Genomic DNA, 27,255 nt, shown 5'->3' with positions numbered 1-27,255 from the left:
TGAGGCAAAGCGGTGATGGAGGAGGGGCGTTCTTCTCCGGTGGCTGCTACGGTGCATTGACGTCCTCCTCGCCCGCCGCTCCGTGCAGAGTGGAGACAACGTTGCGTCGCGGACGCCGTGGTAGACGCCTTTGGCGGACGCCGTAAGGACGCGTTGCCGGCGCTAGTGTGTCTTGAAAGCGGTCCGCGACGTGGTTAAAGTGCGCGCCCGCGCGGGCCTCATCTTCAAAGCGATCTGCGATGTTGACAGAGTACGCGTATTGCCGGTAGCTTCGTATGCGCTGTGCTTTCGACGTTACGTACGCTAAAATGGCCCATAGAGCGAAAAAGCCGGACAAAGCATTGAGTTCCGGCACCTAACTAAAACGGCAGCACCTAAACGGCACCTAACTTCCCGTTAGCCGCAACGCCACGTCACGAGAGTACGAGGCGAGCTAGTGACGCTGGCTCGCGCTTACTGACTCGGACCTCGACGGAGCAGAGCGGGAGAAAGGGAGCCGCTGCTGACACGATATTGCATGACGGAAGAGGGCATCGCCGAGACGCCACGTCAGCCTCGCTCTCGGATGTCTGTGTTATGCGCGCGCATCTATCGCAATCGACAACCGCAAGGGCGCCGCCATGTTGCTACTCTGTCCAGGCGCGCAGGCGTAGACGACGAAGTGCCATTTAGATGAGACGTGCAATCAAATCGATCCCGAGCCTTCCTCTGCATGGTGGCTCCATCTAGTTCAGGCGCCTCCAAACACATCCTTGCACGCGCCGTAAGTTGTACATCAAATATTTATATAAATATCTTTCAGAACTTTCTGAAAAAGATGTGCGGAATTAACATCGCACATTGTCCATACGTAGTACGTACTACGTGTAAATGCTTATTTTTGCTCCGTATTTTGAATATTTTTAGCGTTACGGAAATGAAAACTAGCAACATGGCAGGACCATTCGCGGTTAATGGTCACTTTATTTCGTCCAACTTTTCCTCTAGAGTTGGTATGCTAACTCTGTGACCAGAACAGTACTTAGTTCCATGCAAAGCAGGTAACGCTGCGAAGACTTCTCTCACTACTCGCATACGTGACCCAAATATAGTGCGTCGTATCGAAATAAAAATATTTTGTATGGTATGCGTAACGTGATTCGTTTATGTCGTGAAATACGGTTGCATTTATCACGGGGAAGGCGTCGCGGATATGAACCTATTAACCAGTAAACGAGCGGAGTGACACGCCTCTGCAACAAGCGGCCACAGCGCACCACCTTCGCGCGCGGCCAAAACGTAGTACGTCGCATACTGGACGCACAAAGATCCACGAATAATACGTACTTTGACGTAGCCTTACGTCGACGAATTGCTATTGTAACGCATGAAGTAGTCATTCCGCGGAAAGCACGTCATATCTAAAGCAGTTGCACCGCAAAACGCGCGGAGTGAGACATTTATGACCGCACTACTTGCGTAGGGTCCACAGCGTTGTCCTCTTAGGTACGAAACGGAGTGTAGCTGTGTTGCGAAGGGCCCAGGGAATTTCGCAACAATGCTTTTGCAAACACATTAAAATAAATTGTTCATTCATTCATTCATTCATTCATTCATTCATTCATTCATTCATTCATTCATTCATTCATTCATTCATTCAAAGTGTTCATATCATGCATTTTCAGTAGCACAACATTAAGGCAATCGAGGAATCACTTACAGTAGAGAACCGGCGGTTTCTCTGGAACGGGTCCAGGACCGAGCGGAATGGCTCGTTCTCGGCAGGGTCTGCCTCCGCTTCTGGTCCCGTTGTACGGCTGAGGGCTGCTGTTCAGTGACTCCGAACTCCACATCGAGCTTGGACTGCGGTGACGGGAAGTACAGTGCGGTGCGCCTAGCTTAGTTGGCTGCAGCCTAAAGAAACGCGTTTGCTCTACGCACGGCCTCCGAGATTTACAAGGCGCGTCGAACACTTAGGAGGCCATCATTCTCTGGAACAAAACTCGGTCTTCTTTCTCGACCGTGTGTTTTGCGCTTTTCAAGTGTGCAATCTAGACATTTAGCTCGAGCCAGCATCCTACTGAACTAGGGGAAGCTTTACGTAGAGAGCTCTTTTGCTATATATATAAGCACATAGAAACGGACAAATGCTTACTGCTTCGCATTTACTGAACGGCATATCAATGCGCTGAATTGATCTTCGACTCAGCGTGCAGGAACATTGGTTAACAAAAAAGTTCTGCGTAAATCCGCAAGGCGATCGGCGTTTTAATGAAAAAGAAAGTCGCAGTTTTGCCCGAAAGGCAAAGCATCGATTGCAGTATCAAATTAGTAGACACGCATGCGTAGTAAATAGCTTTATTGGCCGTATAAGCTTGTAAACATTAGCTTACCAACTAAATTAACGAGCACGATGTCACAGCACACAGGCAATCATGAGCGCATCACGCTCGATGACCGCGGACACCCGCTGTCAAAACGCTGGCGTCAGGATGCGCGGCAGCAGCAGCGAGCGAAGTGATCTTCGTCCTGTCTATCGTTTCAACGCAAACTGAGAGGCGAGAAGGCGGCACACGCTGAGCTACGACCCGTCGGTCCACCTAGGCTCCGCCCCCAAAGCAGATCGCTTTCAAGATGAAGCCCGCGCGCGGCCAGTTGTTGCCGAAGTGCAACGCTACCTCCTCTCCCCCTTGGCACGCGCGCGTCAGCAGACGGCGCGCTTCCTGTGCGCTTTCCTCCCTTGCGCGCGCGACATTGAGCCGCCATCGTCGGCTCACCCTCGCACTCTTTGGCTCGCACGTGCAGTGTACGGCTCGCGGCGATGGTGATATCGACCTTGGACTTTATACGGAACATCACAGCGATGGCAAAAACGTGCCTGGAGTGTCCATATAGTTGTTATCGCAATAAAAATAAAAATTGTCATCCACCCGTAAGTAGCTATACGAAGCTGCAAGTGTCCACGGAAGAAAACTTCACTTTTGTAGCTGCATTGTTAGCCGAAGCTAAGCCATTAAACTATGCGGGTCGCCGCGCGAATGTGCAGCGTGACTACGCACACAGCCCCCAAATTAAGCGGAATCGTATGCCATAAATTTTATGTAACTGCAGCGGGCGTACCATGAGCGGCTGCTGCTGTTCGCGAGTGAGCTGCGACGGGCAGAGAGGAAGCGAAGTTTGCGAGCGTAGGCCACCGGAGCTCTTCGGTAAATCAGGTCCCGCGTCAGGTTCCGGCTCCGGGTCTGGTTCCGGACCTTCTGTCGACGACGAAGAACCTGCGCGATCGCGACCGTCGGTAGGTCGCGAGGAACAGCAGGATTGTTGAGACTCGGATGAACAGGCAATCAACTCCAACCATTCTTGGCGTCACAAGAAAACGAAATGACACGTACGTTTTTTAAAGGACTATAGCGTGGTAACAAATTCAAACTTATTGAATATATTTTTGCTTTAAATGAAGGTCCTCGAAATCCTAAAAGAAGTACTGTAAAGTTTCGCAGCTAGCATTCTTTTACGAGGCAGCTTTGAAGATAAGGTCCTAGCTGACTGACACGGGTTTGGCGTATCAGGGATCTGGGTAGCTTGTAACAAATACCCAGAAAAAAAAAAAGAAACTAGATTTTTTCGCATTTACGCTGAATCGTGGCTAGTCGCAAATTATATCACAATGTAGGTCTCAATGATTCCAGAAGAGAGAATTAGTCGCAGAGTAGGTGAAGTACAGGGTTCGTGCGTAATTAGCGCCACTGCAGTCGAAAATTGACCACATCGTACTATGCGCCTGTAAAGGGTGCACCTCCTTAGATAGGATCATAGTGAGGCAAAGCCACCATACAAAATAATTTCGAGAAATGGGCGCGTTAGCTTGGATTAAGCAAGGCACTAGTCTTTGGAAGGTGACTTCGCCAGTGCCCAAAAGCGACGATTAGTCGCAGAATTGGTAAAACTAACGATACCAGACTTGATTAGCGCCAATATCGTCGAACATTAGCAGCACTGGACCATACACTCCACACAACTCTGAGATCGGTCTACCTGGCTTTTTGGACCAAGAAAAGGAAAAAAATAAAGATAAAAAGAAATAAAAGGGCCAACGAAGTTCTGACGTTAAAGACGACAAGGTCGATGTGACTTGAGTGACTGACGAACATGAAAAACATAGGGATTAAATATGTGTAATGAACATTTAATCATAAAATCATTTAAATCAACATGCACGTCGACCTTGTCTTCTTTGGCGTCGACACTATAGTTTGACTCTATTTCTTTATCGGTTTCTTTTCCCAGGAGGTATGCGCGTCATGACGTCACGACGCACTTCTAAGTAGGTCACGTGGGACCAGGGCATTCCGACTTGTGGCACTCGCTCCGGCTCAATCGACAGAAATCTCCGTCACGGCAGAAATTTGTGTCGAGACACCAGGAACACGATCGCCAATTCGACAGTGCTTTCCAGTCTTTCTTATTTCGTCCTTCTGAGAGTGGGGGGGGGGGGGGGGGGGGGCGCTTCTTTGAGGCGACTCACTGGCGGTCCTGTGCCCATTGGAAGGCGACGAAGGTCTTCCCCCGGTGCCCTGGGCGCTGCTCAGGCTGACGGTGCGCTGGTGCTCGTCCGTGACCCGGATCCTGGGCGCCAGCGCCTCCTCCCACGCCCCGCGCATGGGCACGCCGCTGGCCGTGTAACTGCGGGGCATGGAGCGACCGGCCGCGCCGCTGCCGGACCTGGTGTGCATGGAGCACGCGTTAACGGGCCGGCGTCTTTTAAGGGACGGCACTGGTCTCGGCTTTGAAAGCTGTGACTTTTTTTTTTATTTGGCAGCTCTTTTACGTAGATAAATTTAGTGCGTACAAAGCTGGTCGAGGTGTCATATAGATTCACTGCTGAACTGCGGCTCCTACACAGAATATGAGAGTTACGGGCAAAGGGGAACGAACGAACGCCAAGTCGCAGCGTAGTTTTTTTTTTTTTTTTTTGGAGGGGAGGGGGCAACTATCATACACTCGTACACCAACTAAGAAATGATTGGGTATGTGTAGAACAGAGCATCGCTGATTGACTAAGGCTGCATATATATATATATATATATGTACAAAGGCTCGATTTTTAGTAATCATGGCCATATAAAGCCAACACACAATGAAGCCAAGGAAAGCATCAAGGAAATTAACTCTGCTTAAAATTGAAATGTAGAAAGTAACAACGAAGGGGGAAATGGAAGTGGACGAAATGATAACGTACCGCCGTTGGTAGCCGAACCCATAACCTCAGCAGCACGCGTGCGTTGCAATACCGCTTGTGCTTCGGCGACGGCTACCAATATGTCCACTAACTTGAGTACTTATAGATTTCCTACATAACCTTTTTCACATTAATTCATTGTTCGAGCAGATAGGAGAAATTGAAATGTCGCGCTGCCATGCTGCCGGGAGGTGAGCTTCGCTACCAACGTAGACACTCTTGCCTTTTGTCTCGGCTAACATCAGTAAACAAGCTTTTTTTGCCTCTCTTCTCCCATACCGGTGCCGAGAAACCGCGTCACATTTACGCCAAGGGCCCCGGCAATTTATTATTATTATTATTATTATTATTATTACTATTATTATACTCCTCTTACTCTTCTTGCTGCGCGGTGCACTCCCAGCGTCGCTATTGCGTGTCCTGTATTACAGGACTTACCGGGGTCACGTGTTCATAATCAGTCACGTTGCAGGCAGTGCGCGTTACGCAGAAGCATTATTTTTTTTTTGCATGCGACGTTAACTCGCGTCTAGGAACGGGGCTCGCTCAAGGGCAAGGGCGAGCGGGCATCCGTTCGAAAATTCAGCTATTTTTCGAGTCGCGCTAGCCGCTTGACACTTTGCGGACACGATTGCCACTGTGTGAGACATGCGCCGAACTTGCAGTGCTTGCAGATGTCCAAATCTGGTGAGCGGCCTCTTAAGACACACCAGGTAGGTAAATAATAATAGTAATAATAACGAGCTTGGCGGCACGTGTCAACACGTCATGTCGAAAGTGACGCTCACATTCTCGTGCATAATCATCATGGCCGTTCACAGTCGCTGCCGCAGTGACGCCCGCATATATACGAGACACGTCGCCGGGAGCACAGCCAACTCTCCGGGTAGAGTCATTCAGGGCCGCGCGCTGACCTTTCGAGCGTTCCCAGCGCCATGATGCCCTTGTTGTCGTAGCAGGCGGAAGATGCCGCGACGTCGGTGGCGACGTCTCCGGGCCCTTGCGGAGGCAGGAACAGCAGCATGGGCAGCTGGGAGATGGACTGCTGCAGCCGCAGGCAGGAGCAGACGCACGACGAACACAGGAACAGGCCCCAGGCAGTAAAGGAGAGCTGTGTGAACAGCCACACCACCTGCGGCGCGCGCCGAATCGATGTAGATAGACGTCTCGTTCGGTCGTCCGCATCGGGCGCTGCATCCTGGACCGTACCTGTTCTATACACTGACGCCCACACACACATGTCCGCCCTACGCTAATTTATGCGTAGCTATCCTACAGCGACTACTAGAGGGAAAACTCCCAGGGCTAGCGTCTACAGGAGCTGCAAGCAGGGCGGTTCAGAAATTAAATTATGGGGTTTTGCGATAATGAGGCACGCCGTAGTGGAGGACTCCGGAAATTTCGACCACCTCGGGTACTTTAACGTGCACCTAAATCTAAGCACACAGGCGTTTTCGCATTTCGCCCCCATGGAAATGCTGCTGCCGTGGCCGGGATTCGATCCCGCGACCTCGTGATCAGCAGCCCAACACCACAGCCACTGAGCAACCACGGCGGGTGAGGGCGGTTCAGAGCCAGCATGGGAATGATGGCTAGTGCCCACATGGATTCGCCTCAGCTTCGATCGTCCTTCTGGCTTCAAACGACCTTGGACTTTTGAAAATTGGCAATTTTTCGACAAAATAGCACGTTATAAACGTAGCAGTGCGCCGATATTATGCGTGGGCGCAGAAGCGCGTTGCCTCTTTGATTGATTGATTGATTGATTGATTGATTGATTGATTGATTGATTGATTGATTGATTGATTGATTGATTGATTGATTGATTGATTGATTGATTGATTGATTGATTGATTGATTGATTGATTGATTGATTGATTGATTAAAGGCGTACATGCCTGACAGAGGTCCCCGCCTCCACGCACAGGTCATGCAACGGTTCTCACGTATTTACAATGTTAATGGTCTTCTACTCAAACAGGCGGTAAAAAAAAATACAACTCAATGTTGGCGTCTGTATGACCCGACACTTGTCTGACTTAACCGGCGGAGCGGCAGCGGTAGTGGATGACACGCGCACGTGGCAAGAACGTCTGAAGCCACAAGCATGAAGATTACTCAGATCCACGTATACTAACCATCATTTCCATGATGGCTGAACGATCACAGCGCCATATAGTTCCCTCTGGTGAAGTTTGCAGCAAACTCTGTGCCATGGACAGAGCCAACGTCTGCCACATTGTCGGGTTTGCCATCTTGTCAGCTCTGACTGGTTCGTGGGATGGCAATACGCCCTGTCATTGGCTCAAAACTCAAACGCGGAGGAATTTCAGGTCATGGCGAAATTTCGGCGTGGCAGTGTTGAAAATAGCAACCCTGCATGGTCAACGACAGCGTATGGACTAACTGGTTAAGCCAAGAGTAATATGTTCGCGCAAAAGCTTAACAGCGGCTACTGTGACTATTAACGATGTAGATGGTCTTTCGATTGTCTTTAGGACTAAATAGTATTACTAGGGAGCCGAGAGATGCACGTATAGGCTCCCTAAGCATTAGGCTATCGTTGCATGCGGTTTTAGCAAGCCACCCCCTATGCCGAGACCGTAATGACAGACATTTTGCATCAAAACATATAATTTCAGGCATATTTGCCTATACATATATATATAGCTTGTGGAGTTGTTATTCTAAAGGATATGAAGGAATCGCAAAAATGATTCTATAGTTTTTTTTTATATTAATCTCGCTTATAATGCAAATTAGATACGAAAACGAAATTTGCAATTTAGCCAGAGGAAGTTAGGGGGCTTTTCAAGGTATAATACGTTAGTTCTGTTACACATACTCGGCTCCATTGGCAGTTCTGGAACAGAGGGATTACTTCAATATGTGGATACACCATGTTTACAAATAAGCACCCCTCTTGGTGTGTGTGCTACGTGATTCTTTATAACCTCCTTGTTAATGTGCGAAAATGCATGAGTTACACACGCGCTCGTATTCACCCGCGTCTGCGCTGTGGTAGTTTGTGAACCAGGATAGTGGTGAGCCTGCGAACGGCAGAAATGCATAGACCAAAAATTATTTCGCAGATGTATGCCAATGGGAACAATCTGTACATCAAAGCGAAGCTGTATAAGCGACTCCTCGCCCTCTTCAGAGGTCCTAAGGGTCTGTTTGTTAGGAGTTATTATGACGATTCAAACACCGCGTTCGCGTTATTACCGGCACAATGGTCATACGGTAGCTTCGGGGCTCCCACGCCGGCGGCGCTGTTGAACAACGCCACCAGCTTTCACAGCCGCAGCCGTACAATCTCCTAGATGACCTCCAATTGGGACGCGGTGGAATGCGACGGGAGAAGCAACAATTACGGATTACTGGCAAAAGAAAAATAGCAATAACAAAAAAAAAAAAAAAACTCGCATATAAGTTGTTTGAAGTGTCCTATGGCTCGTTAGCGGGCTTCAGTGTTTTGAGGATGTCGAACGATTCCACCGCGAGCGCCGCATCGAGAAGAGGTAGGAGGAGAGACAGTGGAAAGCAAAGAGGAAGAAAAAATATCTGCGGATCCCACGTGGCCGCGGGAACTTAAGCGAAGTTTTTGTTGATGTTATTAAACAGCGCACTTCCTGCTTAACGACCGTTTACAAGTAGAGACCGCACGACCTGGTTGAGTACTCATTTTCACTGGGAACCGCCTCGCTCATCATAAACCAGTGGCGCTCGATATTCGTCCTCAATATCGGCCCATATTCTCGAATAGGATATTACTCTCAAGGGACAAGAAAGAGAAAAAAAGAAATGTCACAGATTCGTCCGAAAGTCGAAGCTTCGATTGCGATAGCAAATTAGTCGACAGCTCTACGAAGTAAGGATAGTAGTTTTATCGGCCACATAAAGTTTGAAACATTCCCTTATTAACTAAATTAATATGCACGGTGTCAGTGCGCAAAGGCAAATGTAAACACATCACACAAGATGACCGAGGGCATTCACTGCCAAAGCGCTGACGGCAGGAAGAGTGGCAGTAGCAGCGAGCGAAGTGACCTTCGCGCTGTCTATCACTTGAACGCAAACTGAATGGCAAGAACACAGCACACACAAAGGTATGAGTCGTCTGCAAATCGCTTTCAGCGTAAGGTGAGCGCGATCGCTCAAAGTACGCAGTTGCTGCCGGTGTAGGACGCCCCCCCCCCCCCCCCCCCCCTCCTACGTTTCCTATCAGCTCTCCTCCCTTCCGCGCGTCAGATTCAGCCGCGATCCTGGGCTCCCCTCGCGCGCTCGCACTCGCGCATACAGCATACGGCGCGCGATGACGGTGTAATCTCACTTGAATTTAATACAGAACATCACGGCGACGGCAACGGCGACGGAGAAAACGCGTCTGGAGTGTCCATATAATTGCTCTTGCAATAAAATTTCGCTCCCATTGAAATGCGGCCACCGTGGCCAGGTTCATACGTGTGGCTTCGAGCACAGCGGTACAATGCTATAGACACTGTGCTATCACGGTGGGCACTGTAACCTTTTTTGAAGACTGCTTTGCCTTATTGTAAACATTTTCTCTTGACTGCATAAAACATATATACTGTGTATACCGACAAAAGTCGTCGAGTGGTCAATTTAAGTTCACAAATTGTGGGTGATCACTTAATTGTTACTAGGGTGTTCGCAGAAAGTAGTACTAGACATTAGTCTACAACAGAGCAAGACCACAACTCCGCGGGCTGTCTTGATGCCATCGATATATATTTCGCAGAAAAAGGCGAACGTGCACTTTTTGTATAGGCTGCCTTAGTAAACTTGTGTTACACCACTAGAGGGGGAGGAATGCGTGGTTCATGAAAGGAAAAAGGTGTCGTCCACCGTCCACCCTACCGTATAGCACGAAACTACATTTTTTTTTTCCATTTCACGAACCTTCCTCCACCTTGCGGCATTCTGGAGTACTGATTTGCCAGAAATGTGTTCAAAGCAATCCGTTTTTTTGGGGACATCCCTACGGCGCTTTATTCAATTCCTGGGACGCGTCTTTTAGTTCCTTCAGCGTAACTATACGCGTCGTGCTCGGATCCAAGTTTCGCGACATAAGCTACACTGCCAATCGGTCGCGAACGTGCGCCATAAACGTAACGTATCCGGACTTGCGCCTACCCGTTGTCAACGAATTCGCATCAGTCACTGCGCCGTCCGCGTTCATTATACACGCGAGACAAAAAAAAGAAAAAAACTATGCGCGGCGCTTGGCTATACGCGGATGAGCGTCCACACTGACCCTGAACGAGTTCTGCATGGCCCAGAAGAGGTCCGAGGCGATGGCGAGGCAGAAGTGAAAGACGACGACGAGCGAGACGCACGTCTCGTCACCGACGCGTGCGGGACTGGGCTTGGCCTGCGTGAGCTGCACGAAGGCCAGCTGGAGCAGCGAGAAGGCCGACAGCAGGCACGGGAAGGCCAGGTCCCACAGCATGGCCAACATCACGCTAGGCATCAGCTGCGAGATCACCAATCCGACGACCAGGACAACGAGTTCTTTCACAAGTGCACGCACTTTTACACACCCATTACGTTTGTACTAAAAAACGTAATTACGTGATGACGGTGTACTACAGTATAGTTTCACAGAACGAGGTCTCAGGATGCCCCAGGCTAACCCTCTTAGAAGTATACGGTCATTCAGTGGTATACGGGGTGAAGTGGTATACCAGTATGAATGTGTACACATATAGTTTGCAATGGAGCATCACTTACACGTATTATGTTGATTACACACACTCGAAGACTTATGATTAGAGGACACAAAATAATGATATAAAGTTAAGCTGCATGAGTAAATCACGCTTCTGTAAAATAGCAAAACGCGTGTAGCAATGTTCAAACCACCGAAGTGAGATGGTGCCACGCTGAGTACGCAGAGAGTTTGCGCGAAAATCAGTGTTCGCGTTTTATTCAGCTGCTGTATTTACTTATTTATTTTTTTCCACCACCTGGCAGAACTGGCAAAGATAAGGCAGAGTACTGCGTAAAACATCGATAAATGTAGTTTTACCAGAGTACTTTAGCGTGAGGAACTTGGCTAGACGGTGGAACTGTTAAGAATCGGTTTAGCAGTGACCAGAGATCTACACTGGCGATTTATTTTTGCACATATAGTGCCAGTCGCGCACACAAACGTGTTCACACACCGTGCGCGAAGGGGGCTTCGCGAAAATCAACGACCTTTCGTGACTTCACGAAAAGTCAAGGTGTGGTCGTCGAGATGCATACAGGCTTCAGAAGAACTTCAGTTTTACCTAGTTGGTGTTTACTGCATATCATATTGAGCGTAAATAAAGACGGGGGACAGCGGGAGGGAACACACAAACAACACGGGTGGTACGTTCAGTTGTCTATGTGTTCTTTCCCGCTAGCTGTCCCCGTCTTTATTTGCGGTCAATATGATATGCCTACAGGCGTCCGGACGGCTCACCTGCCTGGAACCGTACGGGTCGAGGAACAGGCACAAGCAGCGCGTCAGGCCGAGCACCATCAGGAAGACGTTGAGGGTGGAGAGGTGCGGCCTCGCCGACAGCCTGGCCCGCAGGCCGAGCGCCGTCAGGAAGGCGGTGACGGCCAGCCCGAGAAAGAGGCAGGCCAGGCCGTACGCGTGTACGGGCCACAGCCACTGCACGCGCTGCCGCAGCTCGGCCCAGTCCGGAGACGCCACCTGCGCACGGCGTGTGCATGTATAATTATGCGCGCTTGTATTGATGCGTAGTACGCGCGCTGAAACCGGGGCTGAATGAATGAATGAATGAATGAATGAATGAATGAATGAATGAATGAATTCCGAGGTCTTACGTACCGAAACCACGATTTGATTACAAGGCACGCCGTAGTGGGAGACTCCGGATTAATTTTGACCACATGGCGATCTTGAACGTGCCCCCAATGACACGGGCTTTCTTTTGTTTGTTTTGCGTTTCGCCTTCATCGAAATGCGGCCGCCATGGCCGGGATTCGATTCCGCGACCTCCTGCTCAGCAACACCGAAGCCGGTAAGTCACCGCGGCGAGTGTACCGGGGCTCATATACGAGGTTGAATTGGCACAATTCGTTAGGTGTGTTTAGCGCGAACAGCATCAGCAGCAGCAACAACAAGAACGTCATAACATGACTAGAGGGGGATTGTTCAAGTGCTGGAGGTCCTTGTTCCTGTTCTCTGTGACAAGGACTTCTAGTCCTACTACGAGGAACACGGGACCTCAAAGAATAGACCTCAATAAACGCGTGGCCTCAAGTCTCTAATACAAAAGGAGGACCATTAGTACTTTCTTTTGTGGTTTCTAAATATAAAAGTCCGTGTTCTTTAATAAAGGTATCTGGTTCTTCAACGAGGAACGCAGTTCTTCCAGGGACGTTAAAGCATGGACCTCAAAGAACTAGGGGCCTTCACGAATAAATACCTCTAGTCTTTACAACAAACAAGCATCTCTAGTCCTTGTTCAAGGACTAGAGGTCCTTGCAGTGTTCGTCTCAACTGAAGCGTCTACAAAGTCAGTGAATTTTCTGGAGTGATGAGTGCTGGTTTTGAGGACGCCAAGATAGTCTTCTTGCGGGTAACCAACGCGCGTTTTAAATACCATTTACTCCTGTCGTCGGGGCTTGGACGTTGGTCATATTATGGATTGCAGGACAACGCGCTAGCACGGAACTTGAGTGTATTTACCCGTGTCTGCGCACTTTTTACCAAAAGCCCTGTTTAGCTGTCTTGTTGCGTTACGCCGGTCACGCATGTGTAACACTTACGAATGAACTAAGCGGAGGTTCTCGCTTGCAACACCCACTCACTTACTCGGGCTCACTCAGTCACTCACCCTCTCAACCTGACACGCGTCTTTATAGAAAAAAGAATGTATTGCCTCCAAATGCACGTCGGCGTATAGCTTTCAGAGAAAATCGCAGCAGCGCAGTCGTGGAAGTACGAAACAAATAAGCGTCATCGCTCCCTTTCTTTTCGTTGAATGAACCGGAACTGAGGGGGGGGGCTTCGAATGCAGTGCACGGAATTGTTAAGATGCATCTAGGATAGCTGCTCATAGCCTGCGTCGGCTCACTGGACGATGAAAAAAAGCGACTTCATAACGGGGGCAACGGGGGGCATGCGTGAGCATAAGAAAAAGGATAGGTTACGCGCACACGCTGTGTTGATGTGTTGTCCTTTGTTAGCTCCCGGATATACGTGGCCTCCGAGCAAAAACAAAGGCGCTTCTGTTGCTCGGGACGGCCGCTCGCGAAGCCCGCTGTTGCATGCGTGCAGTATCCGCTCCGGGGTGGCGTGATTGTCCGTGGGCGGTGTGCGGAAGAAGAGGAAAGGCGAAGGCGAGCTGCCCTTCGAGCCCGGAGAAGCGCACACAGAGGCGCTACGGAAATGAACGGGCACGTGCTGTTGTTGGCATAAGAAGCGAGAGACTGCGGCCCTTGAAAAAAACGGGGCTTGGCTCGGTGCTTCTCCGCGGCGACGCGCATAGCTGGCTTCAATGTGCCGTTATGCGCCGAGGGTAACGGACGTTAACCGAAAGACCCCTCCATGTGCAAGACGTGCTTTTTTTTATGTTCTCACTTTTTTTTAACGTAATAACACACTGCAATGACTATACGACCATTTTTCTTTTCAAAAGAATAAATTTTGACAGGCCACCGGCGTCGTACCGACAAGACGTTGCTGTCGTCACGGATAAAGGGAAGAGAGCGACAAGGAGTGCGAGAGGAGAAACAATTTCTCGCGGTAATAATAACGCCCTTCGATTGGCCGCCGCGTGGAGTTAGGGTTGCAAAACCGCCCCGAATTTAGAGGGACAGTCCCGACTTCGGCGTAAAAGTCAGGAGTCCCGAATCGACCCAGTTGGGACGGCCAAATGTCCCGTACTTATTTCTCTCCACTGAGTAGCAATGAATACAACAAGGTAAACCAGATTTGTCTCCTGCTGCATTGTCATAAAGGTTAAAATAATTAAATTAAATTATGAGGTTTTACGTTCCAAAAGCACTTTCTGATTATGAGGCATGCCGTAGTGGAGGACTCCGGAAATTTCGACCACCTGGAGTTCTTTAACGTGCACCTAAATCTTAGTACACGGGTGTTTTCGCATCTCGCCCCCATCGAAATGCGGCCGCCATGGCCAGGATTCGATCCCGCGACCTCGTGCTCAGCAGCCCAACTCCATAGGCATCGTCACGAACGTAAAGGCGGTTTTGTTTCTGCCGTGGTTGTAGTTCTGCAGCAGGCCCTGACCGTTCACAGTGTACTTCTGTTTGTATACTGGCATCCGCGTTAGCCAGGCAACCACTGCACCTTTCTTGGTGTAAATCTCGACATGGGTTGCGAGAAATTTTGTTTAGCATTGTTAAAATTTTTTGAAGAAATTTGAAAAAATCTGAACAAAGTTGAATGAAGTTGAACGTAGTCATCGCCAGCCTCTCCTCCACCCCCTCTCTTTTCCCCCCAGCATTTATCGGAATTTTTCGAACAAAGTTGAACAAGTTGAACAAATGTGAACAAAGGTGAACAAAGTTGAACGAAGTCATCACCAGCCTCTCCTCCCCCCCTCCTATTTTCCCCCCAGCAATCGTCCGAATGTCAGAGGACTTGCACTGATGTATTTGTCCCCGCCTCGCGTTATACGCGGAACTCATTTAGGCGTCTGTCCGTCGCTCGACGAACATCCCTTTTAAATGTGCAACTAGCATCCTGCCAAGCCTGCCGGGCAGAGGTAGGACACGCTGCCAAATGCAATATAGCGCGCCGAGGTGTTCGCAGAGTAATTAAGCCTCGCGAGCCAGCTTGATTGCAAAATGCATGCAGTGAAATGAGTCCTGCGTCCGGCCATTTACTTCGCTGTCCTCGTCTTCCTGCCTTCGTGCCGGGTCCTTTATTGTGTGCTGCTGCTCGCGGGCGCGTTCCACGGACGCCGTCGTCTGGCGTTTAGAGAGTAGGTTCATCATTTCCCGAAACGTTCTAGACGTCTAAGCTTCGCTAATGCTCCCTAATGTAGATATCATTTGATCTGACGATTGATTCAGCGTAGCCCAGACGTACTATAGACGTCCAGGCTATACGCTAAAGGTAATATGATGTAGAGTTGTAGAATTTTCGGCGCGTTCTTTTAGCACTCTCTATACTACTGAACTGCAGCATTTGGTAAAACTGTATCTGAAAAGTTTTAGCATAATTAGCGTACGTACGAGAGAGTTTAACATATTAGAGGTCCTTTCAAGTTATAGTTATAGCTTTAGAATATATACTAGCACATTAGAGAACTCTAACACCGTAAATCTAAAATCTATGTGAAATCTCTAACCCGTACGTATACTTGGCGCCACTACAATGCATGTAGTTTAGCCCAGGCGTATTAGACGTCGACATTATGCTAAAGCTGTAACGAAGAGCTTAGGCGTATACACTAGAACATTCTCGTACAAAGTTTCGGCATATTGGGATGCGAAACAATTGTGGCGTTTAGAGAGTTTCAGAACCATATGAGAATATTAACAGAATAATCGCATAATATAAACACGTGAGAGAGTTATATAGCATTCGCGCTTAAAATCTTTTTAAAAGGCTAAAGATGCGAACAGCATCGTGGTTACTTTATGCTTAACTGAAAGGCGTAAAACTCCAGCTCCAACGGCCTATATGCTGGCATAAAGGTGTCTGCTGCCACGCGGTCGCTAAGAATGTACTTATTCATAATTCATCTTGGTAAGAAGTTGCATAAGAACGTTTCATAGTGCGATGCGATGTCATACGATGTCGCCATTGGAGCTACTGTTTCCAGGTACGTCCTCCTGTATACCGGAAACACGCATAGACATCACGAAGATGTGCCGGCGTAGCTGTCAAATACACTGCCTACACATTAAAATGAACCCAATATAAGTGGAATCGATATTTCAAGAACTACCACAACGAAACCTTAGAATTCATTTTTTTTTCTCAACGTATACAAGTCATCTCCAATTGAGATGCGAACCGCCATGTCACTTTCATTGCTTTCGATGCGCGTGAGTTTTAGGATCAGTCTATGCCCTTTTGTCAAGTTATTTTTCTCTCTTTTTTTTTTGCCATCTGGTTTATATGTGCTTCCACATTTAGTGGAGAGCATGTAGGAAAGAAAGCAGAGGAGAGGTCCCGGCTATCCCGGGTGAGCTCAAGAGAGTGTGGCGGAAGTCACGTGGTGTTTTTCGCAAAGGAGCACTTGGAGTGGTGTGCCAAACATCAAAGTTGCCATAGCAACCGGGCTCCTGAAGCTCACGCTGCTGCTATCGGCCTCTGAAAGGCGAGATAAGATTTTTAGGTCCTTGCCTCTCTCGCAGTACATTCTGGTCGCAAGACAAGCTGACTTTGGAGTGGGGTTTGTAAGCTTGAAAGTTGTCTTCTGGCTCAGGGAGTGTGAGTGTCATCCAGCTACGGACAAACTCAAGTAATCACAGCGCGGGTCGTTGTCGTCTTTTTCAACGTGTCCCGGAAAAACAGAGGAGGGTGTCTGTTCCAATAAAACTATTACAGAAGTTTCGTAGGATTTGTTCTGAAGCGCATTGACAGCACACACTTCCCGCGTCTCGTAGCAATGCATGTTCAAATCTCGCGCCTCGCTGCTCCGGCGAGCTGATTGGAGGCGCAAAGGGAGATGGCACACCAACGTGGCTGCATTTCCGGCTTCAAAAAGTTGATGTCAAGACCTCTCCTCTTTTGTTTCTTTCCTCCGTGGTGGAGTGTCTCGCGTTTGCTGCTATCGCCGATTGTGCTGAAGATTGTATTGCGGCTTTTACCTACTGCCTCCTTCATCTTTTTGGTGGAAAAATAAATTCTATTGTATTGTATCGTTGCCGCCGCATTCACTGCACAGGCAAGGAAAAAGAAATTGACAAATTCTACAGGCGCGAATTTTCTCTGGCGGCACGATTAGTACACGTCGTGCAGTAGTCAGATGTCACTTGGCAAGTAATATTACTAAAGGTGTTGACCAGCGAAAAAGAAAAAAAAAATGTGTCAACGTATAGCTGCCGGCCGCTTTTGCCTACAGTGCCTCTTTCTTTTTTTTTACAAGCGGTGTCGTGTAGTCGCCAGTCATCGCCCCCGTCATTCTACATTATGCTCACTGCAGGACAAAGGCTTCTCCCAGTGATCTCAAATCACCCCTGTCTTGTGTCAACTGAATTAAACCAACGGCTTCAAAATACGTCATCACAGCGCATCACCTACATATTCTTTTACGCGAGGTATTTCCTGGCCCTGAATTGACATTGTATGTTCAGTGTTCTCATTGAATATCATAACACCTGATTTTTTAACGCTAAATTTCAGACCTAAATGCTCGCCTTCCTGTACACAGGTGTTAGCCAGACGTTGCATATCACTTCGCTTGCAAGCTAGCAACATAATGTCGTCCGCATAAAACAAACCTGGAAGCTGACTCTGTCGTCGTCGACCGAGCTTCCTCTCTCGTGGCACCAATTCTGTAATTAATAGGCGAACGGTTGTCCGCCCCCTGGTCCACTTTTTCTCTCCTAACTTCAACTAGAACATTGGCTACCCCTGGCAGCTCTTTAATCCACACCGCTGTTCCTCCTGTCTTTAAAACGATACACCGAAATTTTTTTCGTGACATCCAAATATCAGCGCGTAAAAAGGAAGAAACGAACGTAAAATAGACACACACAGTTGTTAAGAACAGAGCAACGAGAGGTACACGGAGACATACACAGCTCTGGTTGCTTTGTATGTCTCCGTGCATCTCTCGTTGCTCTACTCTTAACTTTTCAAACATGTCTTTAGTTTTAAAACACGTAGCATGTCTATTAGCTCATACATCTCCGAGGTACTAAACAAAAGCTCTCTAATAGCGAAGTACTTTCTAATAACGCCCGGGAAAATCCTGCGGCAAAACCCCACGCGTTTCGGACGGTTTCGCTGTAAGCATATGCAAGGCATTGCGCATGACATTCATCTGAGGTGTGCTTGCCGGAGTCGCCTACGTCCTGCCGCCTCACGCATATGCAGTGCGACTGGAGATAGGTCGTATACTGACGACAAGGGTTACCGAATGCGAGAGAGGCCTTAATAGGAGCTGTGAGAGAGATTGCCTTGACCTACAGGGGGGCTTGAAAACTGCATTACAGAGGAAATCGAAAAACCCACTGAATGAAAACAGAGTAAATTCCTGAATGCACGTCACATTTTCTTTTAAAAGGTTTGGATGAAGGCTAGGAGGTGTGGCAATGGAAACTAAAATTGTTACGGGTCTGTCAGGGAAGAGGTGAGAGAGAGAGAAAGAAATAACGATGGAAAAGTATGAACAATGGTCACCGTCACCGATCATCAAGGTGATGCGACTCTTGAATTCCCTTCTACTATTTTTTTTTTGTAATGTCGTATTTATTACGTTCAATTGCGAAGCAATGCGCGTAATCTATTGCATATTTAATACCGAGAATGGTCACCAATGGTCACATGCGGACGCTTTATTGCAGTGCAATGTATTGTAGTTATGTTCGTGACTTTGGTTGTACTTTATATTGAACTAGTTGGCCAATTTGTGGCACTTCTTGAATCTTTTATCAATCTAAGCCTGAGTAGGCGGTCGTGAACAAGCTTTCTATAGGTTCAAGGACGTGTGCCGGGTGCCAGAAAAAAACGAAACGCTAGAAATGCGTTTAACTGTCGCACCTAGCTAAGGTCGTGACGGTTGCACTGTTGAGCACTTCAGTTGCGCTTTTCTGGCCGGAATTAACGGGATTTATTTTACTGTGTAGATATCAATAGCGTATGCTTTTTGCGTGTTTTGAACCGGTTGTGAACTTCTCGGATGACGGGCTTCATTTGTTGAACAATGTAGGACTGATTGTGCGGCTGTTTTGGGCAAAACGTTATTTAATCTACTTTTTGTCATTGCTCTCGTAATTACGACCTCAAGTCACGCTGAAATGCATGCCTCTGCGGTAAAAGCAGTATCGAGGAAGTGGCCTATTAATTGAGGCTTCCATACATTTAAGAAACTTTGAACGCATCTTCTAAAACACCCCGTGTATTGCCATAACGCTGTCAGCTTTCGTTGTCCAAACTCGTACTACCTTTTTTTTTTCTTCTTTCCCGCGCTTCCAAGCTCGTTAAAGAGTTGCAAGACAGAAGCGGTCCATCTCAAGCTGGCCTTTTTTCCTCCGTCAGATAAGTTTGTCTCTTGCCCTCTTCTTTATTTGACGTTAAAGGGGCACTAAGAGAACAATAGTAAATTACTTTAGACGTGTAAAGTGTCATTTCAAAACTCTAAATAGTCGTTAATTTTGTGGGGAGAGGGAATGACTACATGTACCTGTAGACAAATTAAAGGCCCAGCTTTCTTTCGTTTAATTTCGCCTACCAACCTCAATGCCAGTACGTCAGTGTGACGTCACAGATTTCAGAGCGTATGTTTTTTTGTTTTTGTTTTGTGTGTGTGCTCAGTTGGGCCGTTTCGGCGCAGTAACAGTTTTCAAAACTTGCCGTTCTGACTGTCTGCTTTCATAAGAGCGCAATACTGTCGTTCTTTACCGACAACCACTTGACCGGACCCAAGCTGACGCTGACAAAATCTGTGACGTCAGTGCGAGCTGGTGCGGAAATTTCGGGGAGGCGTCGCCACCCGTCCGTTCTTTCTTTTGAGTTTTCTGAGCTTATAATAAAAGCTCTAAGCTTATAAAGTCTATTCTTTAGAACTAAGGTGACTTAGTCCCAATTTCGAAGCTTTTCGGACAGTGACCGAAACCTGAGAGGGCACGACGATCTGCACATCATTCATTGGTCACCTCGTCGTCTACGTACTTTCTTGGTACGTGGTCACGGCATCATCATTCAACATGTGATAAATTTTTTTCTTTAGAGGATGTGACGCTGGCGCATTCGATCGGCTCTCTATATGTGGTGTATAGGAGTCTCAAATTTCGAGCTCGCTCAGGGCGCCCGGTCGCCCAACCGAGTTGTGCCTGTCTTCTCCTCCCTTGTGACGCTGCGTAATGTCAATCAAGAGAGGGAAAAAAGAGCGAGCAACAATTGAAGGAAAGTATATAAGAAGGCATAATTTTTTTCACTGGCGAAGCCGTCGTTGCGTTTACGCACGTCGAGTCTTGACCTCTCGTTTCGGCCGTGGTTTCTGCATTTTTTTTTTTTTTTTTTGCTGAAGTCTTTCGACGTAATGAGCAGCCCCCTCGACCACCTGTGGCAAAGGGGTCGTTCTCCTCATAACCTTTGAAATTTTTGCGCAAGTTTAGCGGCGTGGTTGAAAGTGGCCCCTCTTAGTTGTGAAAACAAACAACTACGTCTCAAGCGCACTCTCCGGCTAAGCGAACGTGGGGGTCTTGGCGAAAGGGAAGAGGGGGGGGGGGGGAGGGGGCACTACTCGACCATTCTTGCAGCTTCTAAACATGCTGCAGACTGCTCGTGCGTCAGGCTCGCCTCCTTTTTGTTTCAAGCTCATCTTTCTATTTTTAGTTCATTTGTGCTTCAGTCAGCAAGCTGATCGTATATATATTCCTGTCACATCAACGGCATTGTGGACGTGGTTTGAGGCTAAACATTCCCTTACAACCTAGGTGATCGCTCTGCATGCTACCTTCGCGCTGTTAAGGCGACAAAAAAAAAAAGAGGAATAGCGGAGAAAATTAAAAAAGGAACAAATAAAAAGATCCTCTGCACTCCTCATTTTGTAACCTTCATTAAAGATGCACATTTGTTAGTTGTTTAGTGCATTTCAACTTTAGAGGCTGTGTGGCATGTTTACGCATTGCAACTTTCAGTAAAGCGGCACGATTATTTCTCAAGGATACGGCACGACTGCTGTCACAGCGTGACTCAGGAATGTCATGGTATTCGCTCGTTTTAAAAAAGAGTGCTTAATATTATTTAGCGTGCTTTTAATTCGAAGTGTTGCGGAAACCTATGAAGTGAAACTGTGCAGTCATGAGTTACAGTAACCTGCAAGCAAGACACTGTTATGCGATAAAATATACAGAGGGATCATTCTTAAGTTTTATCAAATTCTTGAAGATCGCCTGCGGCAGGTAGTACAATTCTGGTCGTTGAGCTGGATTATTCGAAGAGGCTGACATTACCGCCAAGACAAATCAAAACGCATATTCAACTAATTAGCAATTATTCACTAATTAACTTCATTAATTACTTTATTGCAAATTTTCAATTTACTAATTGTATCCGGTGAGCTTGGAAGAGACGCATCCACTTGAAATGAATTTCCATGATATTATTTCCCAAAGTGCGAAGCGAAATACGTGGCTGTTCCAGTTATCTGTGTGCTGCAACGCATAAACTTTTAGACGCATAAAAGAGCGATTTCTTAAAAAGGTAAGTGGAACAACAGTGCATGGTTACGGCAAGTCTGACGGCGCCTATCTCCAAATTTGCGTCATTCTGGAAAATCATTCGCAATGGATATGCCTTCCAAACTCACCAGCTACAATTTGTAAACTGCAATATGTGCCGTAAAGTAAATAACCAAATAATGATTAGCGATTTTTGTTAATTGGTTCTACATTTCTTTCGATATCTCGTGCAAGTAATGTCCGCCTCTATGAATAATCCAGACCAAGGACTACATGTCTCGCCCGAAAGGCTAAACATCGATTGCGTCAGCAAATTGGTAGACAGCTATATGAAGTAAGGATAGTAATTTTATCGCCCGTAAAAACGTGAAAACATTAGCTTATTACTAACTAAATTAACACGCATGGTGCCACACGCACGCAAGGAAACATGAACATGTCTTACTCGATGACCGCGGAAACTCGCTGTCAAAACGCTGGATTAAGGAAAATGCGGCAGCAGCAGCGAGTGAATTGAACTTCGTGCTGCCTCTCGCTTCAACGCGAACTAAGCGGCGAAAACACAGCGCACGCGAAGCTATTAGCACTCCGTGCACTCTGCCCCCATCGCAGATCGCTTTCAAGATAGAGCGCGTGCGGCATACGCAGCAGCCGCCGGAGTAAAACGCCTTCCACCCTCCCTCCCCTTCCCCGGCGCCTTCCACGCGACAGAAGATGGCGCGCTTCCTCCCCGCTTTGCTCCTTTGCGCGCGCGAAATTAAGCCGCGATCGTCGGATCATCCTTGCACGCTTTCACTCTGACATACAGCATACGGCGCGCGGCGATGATATTATCGCCCTTGGACTTCATACGGAACATCATGGTGAAGGCGACGGCAACGGCAGAAGTGCGCCTGGAGTGTCCATATAATTGCCATCGCAATAAAATGCGATTACCCGCGCAACTGCGCATGCGCGAGAGGCAGTGGTTGCGAGAGACAGAACTGTGGGGTCTTTTGGTCCTTGAGATCTGCCTTCTCCTAGTTACCACGGAGGAGAACGTTGTTTGCTCCGTTCATGCGTAGCCGAGCTCGCAGTACAGAATGCCTGGCTATAGCGCGGCGAAGTCACGCCCGAGGTGAGTTCGTTGTATTTCGTTGTGGCGGTAGCATAATAGCATCTGCTAGTCGCAGAAAGATGCAGTTGGAACTGAGGTGTCTTCTTATACGACATTAATGACAAAGCCTTACGTCGCGCCGATGCATTGTTTATTAGTGTAGTAGAGCACACCGCGCCCTCCAGGAGATTCGCGGGAACAATTTGTCATTTGAACTGTTTGTACCTTGCACGTGAAAGTAAGAAAACTGAACGCATGCGCAGAAAGAGCGATTAAATACAATTTTGATGTTCTCGCGCAGCCCACTGCTGTTTGGTTGCGCCATTTTGATGAATAATCGAACAAGGCGTTCAGTTCATCCACATGTGTGTCTAGAAAAAGTTAACAAAATTATGGGGCATTGCGTGCCAAAACCACGATCTCATTATGAGGCACGTCGTAGTGGGGGACTCCGTAAATTTAGACCACCTGGGGTTCTTTAACGTGCATCTAAATCTAAGTACACGGGTGCTTTCGCATTTCGCCCCCATCGAAATGAGGCCGCCGTGGCCATGATGCAATCCCGCGTTCAGCACCCGAACACCATAGCCACTAAGCAACCCATGGCGGGTAGTTTACTTCAACAAAAGATGATATAACACTGAGCCATACTGGCATCCAAATGAGCGACTTTCCAGGCTAACAGCGTTGTTGCAGTGAACAACTGCGATCATGCCACGAAGATGCCAGTTTCTACAACCTCCATATCTTTCACGGGTAATTACGCAAATTACTTCCCACCCTTGTTTGAGACTGTTATTTCTCAAAATGTACGTATAGGGGTTATGTAGTTTTGTCCAAAGCATAAACCTGTTATAGCGTTGAGAAAAAGTGACTGATCAATGTTACTAAAAAAAAAAAAATTGGTGGACGCTTAAGCTTGCGTGGACTGCGTTGTCCATTTCGTTGGGGCGCCATAGGGCAGCGCGTTTTGCGCGTAGGAGCCGCATCGCGGCGAGGTCGCTTTCGAACTTCGCTTGATGGCGAGGGCGTCGAACAGCAGCGGGACCGTAAAACAATTGCTGCTGTCCGCCTCCAAACGATTCAGGGGCTCACCCGATTGGTCTGTTTGGTTGGGAACCCGCGTTCCGTCTCTCCTGGCGGCTCAAGCCTACCGGAGAACGCGATCGCGGGGAGAAGCTCTCCGACTCGCTAGCGAAACGGTGCATACTGAATTCCGATTCTCCCGATCACCTGTTTGATTGGCCGGTCCTGCCGAAGATCCCAGACTCGAGGCGGGTGCACACCTATTCGCTGCTCCTGTTCTGGAGGCCACGCCAAAGAGACGTGGCTCACTTCACGTGCGTGGTCGTACTGCGCCGAGCCGTCCGCGATGCCCTCACTGTGGGGAAGACTCCGATAGCTTCCGCATGGTGTGGACATGTTAGGTGAATCCTTCCCTTCCCATCAACCCTTCCCCCACTAGAGAGGCATGGGTGGCAGCTCTATTCAATTGCTCGGCCCTGGAGTCTCAAGGGCGACGGGTGCGGGTAGCAGCTTCGTCCAGTGGGGTCCCAGACTAAGGACTCCACCTACGTAAAGGGCCATTTTTGGCCCGCAAACTCTCCATTTATTGAATAAAAGTTTTTCATCATCATCATCATCATCATCATCATCGGAGACTACACCGAGCTGAAGGAACGCTGCCCTGGTAACACAGTCGCTGGGAGCCATCCTCCCGTACAGCGGCGTGTTACAGCGTTTTCTGGCACTGTCACGCTTGATTTGCGGGAGCTTCGGCTCACGGGCCCCTCGCCGATACGGGTGTGAGAGTTATAGTAAACGCAAAGGTAGTCATCTAATAAACGCCTTGCTTGTGTTCTGGGCCTTCTCCTTGCGGGGCTCTGTTTCGCTCCCATAAGGGAGACCGAACGAGCGTCCGCTTCGGGCACACGCTACACACGTGGCTGAGCTAATCGTCCCCCTGAGGGGCTCGGATCCGCTGACCCCCACAGTGGTCTAGGTCACTCCCGGTGGAGCACCGCTAGATGGAGACCACAAGTTTCGCATTTAAGAGTGGAACGCGATAGCATGCAGAGATACCTGGCTGCTTCTCACGCTTCCCGGCAACTGGAACGTATGTAACCGTAATGTTTACCGGGAAACACTGGCCGCGAACGCTGTGCGCGAAGGCGGACTTTGTGGCAGAAGCGCGACCTGTTGCGTGGGCCGCGATGCGGTGGAGGCGAGCGCCAGCTGGAGGTATTACAAGCAACCGGGCGCGCTGTTCCTGGGCGCCCAAGACACCCGCGTGCTGGCGCGCGCAAATGGCGGGCGCCGCGGCCGGTCCATGAATTGTCGAAACGCTGGAAAAAGCGTTTCTTCGAGTTTTCCCGTAACAGAATTGTGTTTTCTCGTATAGTCAAATTACAATGCGAGAGCTATCACGTCTGTAGGTTGTGTGTGAGTCGTAGTTTACTATTTTTCCACGTATTCTAGCTTGAGAAATTCAATTAGTTCAGTAAATTTCTTGCGTCACATGGAGGGCTTGAGTATGTGCGGTTCCAAAATCTTTTTGCTGGAACGATGTCCGACGCTGACACCGGATTTTCCGTGATACGGCCTCCTCAATGCTATCGCGTTAAAATTAAATGAAGGAAAGGTGTGTCGGCCACTACTGACCACCGGCTGACCTTTACGTTTTGTTCCTTTGCGCTAGTGCATGGAAAGCGCATATATTACGCGTAAGCGTAGATGCGCCCCGCCCGTCAAATCGGCGAAATTATGTCTCTCGGCGCGAGGGAAGCGAGTGCCTGAGGCATCTGGAGGTGGAGAAGAGAATCGCTGCGTTCGCGTGCTTTCCGTTTCTGCGTCGACACCGCGGTGCCCGCTGTGCATGTTGGCGGCGTCTCTTCTTTGCACGTGTAGTAGTAGTAGTAGTGATTTTAAGATGAAAGGAAGAGAAAAGTGCAGTGCCGTAACTGTCTCTCAAGGGAGGGCACCTCAACAGCACTGCACGGGGTAAGGAGAGTGGGGAGAAAAAGATTAGAGAGAGAATGAAAGAGAGCGGGAAAAAAAAAAACAAGAAGGTTAAAGAAGAAGCAAAGCGGGGCTTACAGCCGCGCTCTCAGCTGAGTCTCGTCACAAAAGCCAAGGAGGGCAGCAAGCGCTCTCTTGGCGATGGAGGCGGGGGCTGCGGGAAATAGGAGATCACCCTCCGTGCTGCACGGTAGTCCGACTCGGCGACATGAAGCACAGAGCGCGGTGCGCTCAACGTCGAAGGATGGGCAACGCAGGAGAAGGTGTTCCTCGCCGCATTCCGTACACGCGGGGCTGCCTGTTCCGTGCAGTCTGTGCAATCGGGCGGCCGTGCTGTAGCAGCCGACGCGCAGCCGCAGGAGAAAGGAGCGATCCCAGCGGGAAAGGCCGGCGCGGGTAGCAATATGCGCTTTCTCTGTGGCGTACCAGGTATTGTGCCGTCGAGATCAATGTAGCGTCCACGACCGCCTTCGAGCCCTTTTTCGTTTCTGTTTCGACGTCTCGGTGCTCGCCTGTTCGCGGCGTCCATGCGCTTGCGCGTAACCCGCTTTCACGATGTGAAACGTCACTGTAACTTTTTTAGAGCGATAGATGTAGTGCTCCAGGTAGAAGCCCCAGAAAACGTCTGGTTCCGTAAATCTGACCTTCATGCGCAGCCAAGGTCAAACTGGGACTTAGCCTGCCACTGCCGGCGGCTGCTGCGTACGCCACGTGGGCGCCCATGTCTTGAAAGCAATCTGCGATGCGTACAAAGTGCGCGGAGTGATAGCTTCGTATGCGCTGTGCTTTCGACGCTTCGTTCGCATTGAAGCGAGACGCAGCAAGGAGGTCAATTCGCTCGCTGCTGCTGCCATAGAGTAATATAGTAGACGTAGAGAGTGGACACTCCCGTATACCCCTGCGGCCGTCTTTGCCTCTCAGCGCACCTAGCGGAATAGGCGAAACGCACCGGCCTCCAAGATGGTCGCCGCACGCCGCCGAATCTCGGATGCCATCATATTATTTTGTTTCTTTTATTATTTCTTTATTTTCTTGTGACCAGTAACGCTGCATAAATCGAGTGATTTCATGCAGATGCTTGTGGCGCTGTTTATCTGTTGCGAAGACGAGAGCACGAAGGTGCTTCACTTTGTGTTAGTTTTATTTAACTTCGCATTCTTTGTGTTTCAAGCTGTAACTTAGCGCAACAATCATGTCAACTGTTAACGAGGAAGTAAAACTTTATCGTTTGTGGCTTACAGCAAAAAGAGTATTGTAAATAAATTCGTCATATTCTTTCAATATCAATCAGCTTGCTGGACAGCCAATAACACCAATATATATCACAATTTGTTGCGGCAAGCTCGTGGGAAAAGTGGCAGACACCGGAAAACGGGTAGAAACTGCGAAATGCAAGTAATTGAGAATAGTTGAAAATTATTGGCGTGATGGCAATAAAATTTACACAAGCATGACAACACACACAAGACATGTTGCTACTATCCAAATAATAAAAAAAGAAACTTCACAGAAAAGCGAGCCATTAATTTACTCAATATGGGATTGCTTTAGAAGGAATAGATATGAC

At 48.5% G+C, this 27,255-nt stretch overlaps 1 protein-coding gene across 1 annotated transcript in view; it reads right to left on the bottom strand.

Moving 5' to 3' along the window:
* LOC126548455 (uncharacterized) overlaps nucleotides 1-27,255 on the bottom strand; it is a 255,240-nt gene that overhangs the window by 8,507 nt on the left and 219,478 nt on the right. Inside the window, exons 4-9 of the mRNA XM_050196647.3 lie at nucleotides 11,691-11,927; nucleotides 10,497-10,715; nucleotides 6,133-6,350; nucleotides 4,505-4,701; nucleotides 3,100-3,254; nucleotides 1,700-1,842 (exon numbers count right to left, since the gene is read on the bottom strand). Of these exons, the coding sequence (XP_050052604.1) occupies nucleotides 1,700-1,842; nucleotides 3,100-3,254; nucleotides 4,505-4,701; nucleotides 6,133-6,350; nucleotides 10,497-10,715; nucleotides 11,691-11,927 (1,169 nt within the window). The remainder of the gene's footprint in view (nucleotides 1-1,699; nucleotides 1,843-3,099; nucleotides 3,255-4,504; nucleotides 4,702-6,132; nucleotides 6,351-10,496; nucleotides 10,716-11,690; nucleotides 11,928-27,255) is intronic.

Source organism: Dermacentor andersoni, chromosome 3, assembly GCF_023375885.2.
Source record: "Dermacentor andersoni chromosome 3, qqDerAnde1_hic_scaffold, whole genome shotgun sequence".
NCBI lineage: Eukaryota > Metazoa > Arthropoda > Arachnida > Ixodida > Ixodidae > Dermacentor > Dermacentor andersoni.
This window is presented reverse-complemented; position numbering and strand designations above follow the sequence as displayed.